The following is a 9,806-nucleotide window of genomic DNA, read 5'->3' as shown; positions in this document are numbered from 1 at the left end:
CGTTTTTTAAATACCTCTTTACTTTATCATACTTTATTTTATATTTGATTCAGATGGATATGGCTCCAGCTTTATATGCAAAAGTGTTCCTCCTCAAACATAACAGATCATGAAGTATAAAGCTCTTTGCTGCGTTTCATCTTTTAAACCAAGACCCAAATCTACACTTATTGTAACTCATTTTTAACTCATCCTTTTATTTGACTGAGTCCAATATCATTTTGCATTGTGTGCCTATACTTGCACACATGTTAATTTATGTTTTGTCTTGTGATGAAAAACAGCTGAATGAACTTTAAAGCCTGTTCTATAATTTGTATCTAAATTAGTTTTGCTCTCATGTCAATTCCATGTCAGATTTGATCTGCTGAGCAAATCTAAACTGATTCAGCAGGAGCAAATTACTCTTAATCTTAAAGTGTGTAAAACTAGGAAAATTAAAGCAATGAAAATGAAATTTATTGTGGAAACATTATAACAACAGTTGGTTAAATCACAGGGAAGACTTATACATGGGATTCAGAAAATACATTAAAAAAGGCAAAACAATTCTTTATTTGATTTTACACATGTCAGTATGTGGTACACTGACACTTTATCCCACAGGATGAGCAGATGGTGGGAGTTAAATAAGGTATAATGTTGCACGTTCACATCTCTCTCCCTGAATTATATTAAATTAGAAGACAGCCCTTCCTGGCCCAGCTGTTAAAAAAAGGGTGAAAACAGCCCCAAAACATTTTGTTTTGTTTTATATGTCACTTGTGAATCTATTGCTTAAAATGACAGCTTTGTGTTTGCTTTGTTTCTAAAAGAGTGATAATCACCAATTCTATTGCACTGATGATTTTATGTCTGTTGTTTGTTTCCCCGTATTAATAAAAATAAAGACCATGATGTCTCGTAACTTACTGCAGAAACAATTCAAGGCGGGTTGCCTTGTCTAAAACCCATTTTGTTATCAATGTTCATTTTCATTTATTGTGTGAAATTCTGACCCCAAGCCGAGATGTTATCTTTTAAACCAAACAGAAGGAAGTGGAGAATAATGCAGTTGCAAGCACAAAAGAATCTGCCAAATAAACGTAATGTAGCAGAGGCTGTGCCAGAACCCCAGGGTTCCTGAAGTAAACCCAGCAGTAAAGGGACTGATCTGAACTCAATTACCTCTGTGTATAAACTTTAGTGACTCTGGGCTGGCTGAAGTCTAACACTGTAATTTACAGTGACACAGGACATCGACATCTGCTGGTGCACAGAGACTCCTAGTGGACTTACTGCAACATTAGCTATGACAGCAATGGACTGAAATTGAGCCAAACTTCCCACTGCTTTCTCAAATAAGATATGAGAATACACATGTAATTAGAACATTCTCACAGCTACATCCAGACTACAGATCTTCCAATCCAGATTCAAGCTTTCACTTTTAATTTCCAAATGAATGATCTTTTGCATCACGCATTTGAACATGTAACTGAATCTTTGATCTTTGATACTTTATTTTTAAGGTAGTCGAACTGCATAATTTGTCAACTAGAATGGCAAACCTCAGAGGGGAAACAGAGATGTAACGTCCCTGTCTTATCAACAAAGTTTCCAGCATCTTCCTGTAGGCCTGATTTGCATCTTGAATATATTGTTACATTAGATCTTATTAATATCCCAAGAAGATCTCTCTTTTCATTATACAGTGAAATTGCATCAAATGAGAATTCATACTTCTTCTAATGCCATACTTCTACATATTCCAATACTTTTTACTAATAAGTATTATGTCAGATGATTTACAATTTAATTAACAATCACTTGATTGATGGTTTAAAAAAGTGACTTCGGTCATGACCCAGACTTTATGACCATATGCGAGGGTAGGAATGAAAACTGACAAGTAGATTGAGAGGTGCAATAAATTGAATGTGATACCGCACCCGTTGCGATGATTCTCCAACCAATCTCCCACTCCATTGTCCCCTCACTCACGAACAAGACCCACCCCCTGACCCAACTCACCACCAGATGGGGATCAGTTGACAGCTCCGCCCCTCTCTTCACCCAAATTTTCCAAAATACACGTCCTCAGATCAGATGAAACAATTATAAAATCAATCATTGACTTTCGGCCTAGGGTGCTCTGGTACCACGTACACTTATGAGCATCCCTATGCTTGAACATGGTGTTTGTGTTAGACAATCCAACAACAGACAACCACTCTGGTTTGGATCAGGGAGGCCGTTCCTCCCTTCACGCCTCTCCATGTCTCTCCATCATCACCCACACGTGCGTTGAAGTCTCCCAGCAGAACTATGGAGTCTCCTACTGGAACCCCATACAGGACTCAATTCAAGGTCTCCAAGAAAGCAGAATACTCCAAACTCTTGTTTGGTGCATATGCACAAGCAACAGTCAGAGTTCCCCCCCCCCCCCCCCCCCCCCCCCCCCCCCCCCACAGGCGTAGGGAGGCGACCCTCTCGTCCATCAGGGTAAACTCCTACGTAACGGCCCTCATCCTCTGCAGCCCGGGTCTGGTCAATCGAGGACCCTGACCGTCACCCCCACCTGCCGCCATGTAGCAGGGCACCCAACCCCAGAGGTTCCTCCCACAGGTGGACCTCGCAGATTAAAGTATGGACACTTAATGTACGATGAGCAGGCTCATGTTCTCTCAATTAACCACCGTGTTAAGAAGCTTCACAAACAGCAGAAAAAACTCTTGCAAAAAGAAAGGAAGCTCAGTAAAGGCTGTAAGTCACTCCACGGATGTGGTAGAAAAATCCAACCTTTAAGGACAACAATTTTCTTCAGAATGAATAATGTATTGTAAATAAACAAATGTTCTTCCTTAAGTTACAAGGGGCATAAGTATACACACCCCTATGTTAAATTCCCATAGAGGCAGGCAATTTTTTTTTTTTTTTAAAGATTATTTTTTGGGGCGTTTTAGGCCTTTAATGACAGGACATATGAAGATATGAAGGGGGAGAGAGAGGGGGAGTGACATGCAGCAAAGGGCCGTAGGCCGGATTCGAACCCGGGCCGGCTGCGTCGAGGAGTAAACCTCTACACATGGGTACCCGCTCTACCAACTGAGCTATCTGGGTGCCCAGGCAAGTTTATTTTTAAAGGTCATTTATTTCATGGATACAGGATACTATGCATCCTGATAAAGTTCCCTTGGCCTTTGGAATTAAAATTACCCCACATCATCACATACTCTTCACCATACATAGAGATCTGTGCCATGAAATTACCAATTTCTCCTCTGGGGACTACCAGCGTTAAACTTCCCTCAGAACAGATTAGATAGAGAGTAAGCCAAAGGCACGAGTCTGGCACAACCCCTTCCGATTGGCCAACACTAGGTTTCTGTAAACCCTTTCCTTGACTGGGTTAGAGGTGCATAGCATCGACGTCAGCGACACAGGATATTAAACCTAAATCAAGCCCATTGAACCTGTAATTGTTTGTCCTCTGTCACTAACAGACACCTTTTCAAACTCTAACTTGAAGCACTCAAAGTGATACATTTTCTTTTTTTTCATTAGGGGGACTGAGATGAAATTTGCAATTTTAAAATGCATCTAAAATCACCAATGCTGGTAATCTAATTAGTTGTCCCCTCACGGAGGTGGATCTGGATGAGCTGTCTGGTGGCTGTTGGTCGGTTGCATCCTCGGTCAGTGGTGATGGTGCAGTGCATATGACTCATGCCAGGGTTTGACAACCAATGTGTCCCTGAGCAAGACACTTAATCCCTAGTTGCTCCAGAGGGTATGCAACCTCTGACATACATAGCTGTTGTAAGTCACTTTGGATAAAAGCATCAGCTTAATGACATGTAATGTAATCATCACACTGTTTTCCAGCTGGCGCAGAATCCCAGCAAGGTCAAGCCAACGGATTTTGTTTTACATCAGGCCATTTATGGGAAGCTTGTCTTTGTAGATCAAAGGTGAGACTTACCGCAATGTCTGACTTTTAATGTTTCTGTGACGCCTAGACACCTCTTATCAATCATGCTTCAGATAGTAATGCTTGGATTTCACTAATCATTAAATTATCCAATATCACTAAATTGTGTTGAAAGACAATTAAGTAAATACCCTTTTTTTATTTTTGAAGGGGCTACTGCCATTTTGTCCTATTTGCCTTAATAGCTGCAGGGAACTACATTTTACGAATACTAGAATGAATAATTGAAGCTAATAATTGCTCTTTTATCAGAATGCCACAGGCAAGGTATGCATCTTACGGAAGGGACAACACTTTATTAACTGTTCCTGCTCACATGTACACAAGGCTACACAAGGCTCTCTCAAAAACAAGGACTGCTGTCCATGGACAGTGGGTACTGAGATTAACGTATAGCAGTCTTATGTGCTGTGGTGGAATTGCAGTGCTTTGCTGCAATGGGTGAAACTTGTGTTGTAGTTCATCTTAGCTCTGGACACTTGATCCATTACCTGTCCTTATCCCCCTCTGTCCATGTCCATTGTAAGTGCCGCAGAGAGCGAAGATCAATACAAATTGCAACAATTAAAAAAAGAAAAAAAAAAAAATGTATGAGTGCTCATTCATCACACTAAGAAGCGGCTGGCTCGGTTTGAAGAAGACTGTTTACCAAAGAAGTAGGGTACATTGTCTCTGCAAATACTGTAGTAGTAGAAGTAAAACATACCTTTTCTGACCTATATTATATCATGTGATACCTTCCTAATGTATGACATTCTTTCTAGAGTTGCTGGTTCTAGTTTTATATTTAATGTAATATCTTATAATACGTATTATTTTTTAATTGGGAATAACATAACTAACACCGGATTATTTAGTTTTATTGTATGTTTATATTGTATTTTTATAGTTTAAAAGACTCTACAGCTATGCTGGTGGCTCTGTGCGGCAGTACTTGAACTTCTTCCTCAGGGGACCCTTAAAGTATATATATATATACATTTTTAACAGATGTATTGGTAATCAGATACTATGATTCGTTGTTTTCTGTACCTTTACTGGCATAAATTTGCCTTTTTTTTGTATCACTGTTCACTTCCTTCCACTAATTAATCACATTAGTGTGATAACTTCTTTGACAGGTCCTAAACTATTAACAGGTTTTACAATTAAGGATTGAATATACAATACTGTTATTTTGATGTATTTATTTGATGATTTTACATTTTATTTTTTAACAACAATTTCAAGCTTTGCACAAAAAATTCTGACCACAACAGCCTGTGCTCTGCTTAATATCCTGGCTGTGGGAGGAGCATAACATCACCTATCAGATCCAGCCAATGACCACATACCCAATTACAAGATTAAAAGACATCTGAGAGGAGTTCAACTGGTGATCATGACACTATGCGGTGATAACTGATTTTCTCCATGACCAGAAAAATCACATTTTCCCCAAACTATGTTTAGTAGTTAGGCCACCCAAGAGAATCAAAATCAATATTATCAGTGAAATAAAACCCTGTGAGAAAACAGTGACACCACAAGAGTGCTCAGCCAAACCCATCAAGGTACAATAACATTGTAAATAATAATGTTAATAAAAAGTGTTTTACATACTTTTGTTTTTTCAAAACTGAAAAATAAATTCCTTTGGTCAAGTAAAAAAAAAAAAAAAATAATAGTGAATTCTTCCTTTCAACAGTCTTATGTCCCTCGTGTTCCTTTTTCAACAGTCAACCAGGTTCTTGAGGCTCTAAGGCTGCAATGGAGGTGTCAAGGCAATATGGTTATGGTGCCCCTGGCGCTCCTTGCTGCAGCATGCTGGGAAAAGGACTAGAGGAATAGGAGAGGGGCAGAGGCATTGAAAGAGGACCATTGTGTCCTCAAACAGCAGGTGAAGGTGCATCAGGGTCAGGTTCATTGCTGTAGTTGTTGCTGTAGTGATTCGCACTAGGTGGGTGATTAGGCAGGATGTCCAGTTCATCCACTTGAGGGCCAGGGTGCATCACCAGCTGGTCCTGGGGGATGTCTGCTGCTGCTGCTGCCAGGTTAGTGATGGACTTGGACTTGACACACTGAAAGTCCACATGGCGGCTTTTACCCTCTTCCTTTTCCCAAGACATGCGGATAAAGGGCCTCTGGACATAGTTGTAAATTACCTCTGGACGACCTCCTGGTCGTTTTTTCACTTTCTCTTTATATGTAGGGTAGCCTGTCAAAGAGAGTGTGGACAAATTGTTAGTTTTCCCTAGTCCTGTTCACGTAGAATACAATACACCAAAATGATGGTACAAGAGCTAATCATATATAAAAAGGTAATTTGGACAGCACTCAATTTAATCCTTTTCATTGCCACACAGACGTTTTGGGCAAGACACCCTTCTTCAGCATGTTTTTCAGGCAATTTCAAACTACTACAAATACTACACAACCAGCCCATCAACTACATCCCAACAGAGGGAGCCACAGCCCATCCAGAAACAGTATGTAACCCAAGTCAGAATAATAACAAAAACACAAATGAAAGGAATAAGCATGAATAAAATGGGAAGTCACCAATACATAAGAAACACGCATTAAGCTTGCAGGCTGTATACAAATAGATAGTAGAAGAAGAAACCATATCACAAGACAACAAAAATGGCTAGTGCGAGGAAACCAGAATCGTTCGTGTGTTGTATGTGGCTGCATCATCCAAACGAAGACGCAAGGGCACCGTTTTCAAATTTTTGTCACAACACAAATGACATGGACATTTAAACAGGAAAACCTCAAACTTAGTATTACATGTGATTCTGCCCCTGACCTATACTTTTTAACAAGTGTTGATCAACCAGGAGGTAACGTATTCAACACACTAATGATGTTTAGGTGCGTATGGGAATTTTTGGGATTTTGACGATTTTGATTCTAATTCTGATTCCAGTTGTTATCGATTCTCGATTCGGATTCTTTGAGGGGTGGAGTTGAAACGGGTCACATGCTTAGGAAGATTTTTCTTTTATTATTATTTAAATTCAAATTCATATTTATATTTTTGGGAAGCAATGATCGGATTTGAAGCCAAAATCTTCCAAAAGATTCCAATAAAGAAACAATTCTACTGGAATTGTAATATTTATAACGATTCCAAGTAGGACTCTGTTCTCAATGCCCAACCCTAATTAGAAGTAACTGTAATATATATACACACACACACACACACACACACACACACACACATAAATACACACTACGACCAAGGTTGGGTTTTAAATGCTGGATTTATTTTGGCTCTAGTTTCAAGTTGGTAAAATACCCCTATAAGACAAAACACTGTTCTGGTATCCACTAGACAACAAACACATCCAACCCCAAACCAAAGAAGATACACTTTTTAACCACGTCATAACTTTGGAAACTAACCTTGTTTCCCTTAACTGATCTTTAAAAAATGGCTAGATGAAGCAGATTTAAACCATCATTTTTTACCATTAGAAATTTCAACTTTTAAGATCAAAGGTTTTTTTAAAGAAAAAAATAATTTTATACTCAGAAATTAACATATGCAAACAAAACACTTAGATATGCAACGCGTCCCTAAGCCAACAAACACAGAGAGGAAAGCTGGGAGGCAGGGAGACTAAACAGCACATAAGAAACAGACACACACAGACAGACTCAAGACAAGGGATCAATCACACACACACAGGTTGAGTTAAAGGCTGTAGCATAAATCTACAGCCTTTAACTCAAAGAGGCAGCGATATTGCACCAAGTGTCCAGGGTCTTTTGCGGCATTCCATGGATGAGCGAAGAAAGTTCAACTTACCTTCAATGCCCAGTCTTATTTTCTTTAATCCTCTCTCCTTTAAAACTGATTTGGCAACATCTCGGTTCTCAATATACTTGAAAAATCTGTACAGTTTTGTGCTGTAGATGACTGCAAAGATAAGAACCAAAAACAACATTTCTTACTCACATATCAGTCATTAGTGTATGCGCAGAACTATGTGTCTGTCTTTTGTATAAGTGTGTACTCACTCTGGGAATACTCTTCCCCCATTTGGGGTGGATATTCTTCATCCCAGTCAACTACATCATCATCAGTAAGAACTACAATGTGACATTCCCTCTCTCCGCTCTGAGCACTGGCCACCATCAAAGGCAAAACCATTTCCTCCAGGTAAAACTCAAATTGCCGCCGAGCTCCATCATTGGAGAGCTCATGCATCAGGGCACCTGATGATAAAGGAGATTGTATTGGTTAGAAAGTCTTACCCAAATAAAACTGGCTTTCAGAACTCTCCAACATGGGTCAAACTTGTCTAAAGCCTTAGAGGCCATTAATGAAAACCTTGCTACCTGATGGATATACTACATTTGTCATTTTGCACTTTTTGTAAGGCTGCTGACAGTGAATGTGACAACACGGCAGCCATGCTGTGTCTCTTACAGCTGACTCAAACTGCCACTGTTAATGGGTAACACTAAAGGGTTCAGTCCTCCGGAGAAGATACTTACTAAGGTCTCTGCATTTGATGGTGCTGTAGTCAAAGGAGATGCATAGATAGTCACACGCCTCCCGCAACTCAGGGATAGAGATTCCATCAGGACAGCGGATTATCCCAGATTTGTAGTAATCCTGTCAAACAAACAAATAATTACATAGAATACAGTCATTTTAAACACTGTGTTAATCCATTACCTCATACCATGAAATACACATAAAATAATCAAGTGCCCAAACATAAACACAAGCTTTCAATAAACAAGACTAGGTCAAAACCTAGAATTTGGCTGGACCTTGCAGGGCCCTTGTGCTTAAATTTGGCCATTTTTAATTGTGGCCAATTGAGGACTGCTTTTCAATGTAATCATGCGATTTTAAACAAGTTATTATTCTGGAGTATTCATCCATCTCATCAGTCTTATTATCTAGTTAATGTCACTTTGTTAAACAAACAAGACCTAGTCTTCACCCCGTGACAATTATGAACCTCATCTTTAAAATGTTGGTGTTGAAGAACTTCATCATTTATTCGTGGACATAACATTTACTACCACCTCACAAGAGAGCATTCTTCAGTGCACGGATGTTAATATCAGTCTAACAAAAGTGAAACTTCAACGATTGTTGAATTGTTTCGTTGACTTTCAGATGGTTCTAATTCCAAGATGATTTCTCATTTCCTCATGATGTGTAAGCATACCACTTTTTCTTATTTTTAATTTATCTTTCACCAGCGGCTGAAGCACCACAAACGGCCGGGTAGTGTTGTTGCCCTGCCACGCGTGTTTTATTATTTTGTGGTAATGTCTAGAGTCCTACCATGGACTGCCTTGATTACCTTGTTTCAAGCCATTCTAGTGTGGTACAGAAAGCCTACAGGAAGACTCAGCTTGATTTCTGCCAGTTCTCATTCAAATTCAACGAGGTTACCCTACTTGACTCTGCCAATGCTAGCCAACAGCTAGCCAATGAGAGCCTGGCTCTCAGCATCCTTTACCCAGCGCAACTGGGCGAGCTCATGAATAGTAATGAGCTCAGGCAACATGATGTCAGACTGACCAGCTTTTGTAATTGAACAGATTTCTCTGCTTATTTCGTTTCAGTGACTAAAGCTGACAGAGGAGGTAGCAGTTCACTTTCACGTTCACAACATAACACATATGGACGTAACATATTTTTTTTAAATGTATATAAAACAGTTTTGTGTGGCAGGGCACCTTTAAGCAATTGTGCCTTTCACACAGCACATGTTGCACCATGGCTCACAATTTGGAGCGATTGTTTCACTGCAAGTGTATTTTTTTCTGCAAAGCACAATATCTTGCAAGAAAAAACATTGATTATATATATATATAT

General features: G+C 39.5%; 1 protein-coding gene across 6 annotated transcripts in view; it reads right to left on the bottom strand.

Annotated features, from left to right (window-relative positions):
- Positions 1 to 5,145: 5,145 nt before the first annotated feature.
- The window catches only part of btbd10b (BTB (POZ) domain containing 10b), an 8,822-nt gene continuing 4,161 nt past the window's right edge, over positions 5,146 to 9,806 (bottom strand). For all 6 annotated transcript variants that reach the window (XM_034874654.1, XM_034874637.1, XM_034874629.1 and 3 more), the window contains 4 exons: positions 8,462 to 8,582; positions 7,982 to 8,179; positions 7,770 to 7,880; positions 5,146 to 6,170 (listed from right to left, as the gene is read on the bottom strand). In XM_034874654.1, the coding sequence (XP_034730545.1) occupies positions 5,842 to 6,170; positions 7,770 to 7,880; positions 7,982 to 8,179; positions 8,462 to 8,582 (759 nt within the window). In that variant the 3' untranslated portion in view covers positions 5,146 to 5,841. The remainder of the gene's footprint in view (positions 6,171 to 7,769; positions 7,881 to 7,981; positions 8,180 to 8,461; positions 8,583 to 9,806) is intronic.

The sequence above is a fragment of the Etheostoma cragini genome, chromosome 1 (assembly GCF_013103735.1).
Source record: "Etheostoma cragini isolate CJK2018 chromosome 1, CSU_Ecrag_1.0, whole genome shotgun sequence".
NCBI classification, from domain to species: domain Eukaryota; kingdom Metazoa; phylum Chordata; class Actinopteri; order Perciformes; family Percidae; genus Etheostoma; species Etheostoma cragini.
This window is presented reverse-complemented; position numbering and strand designations above follow the sequence as displayed.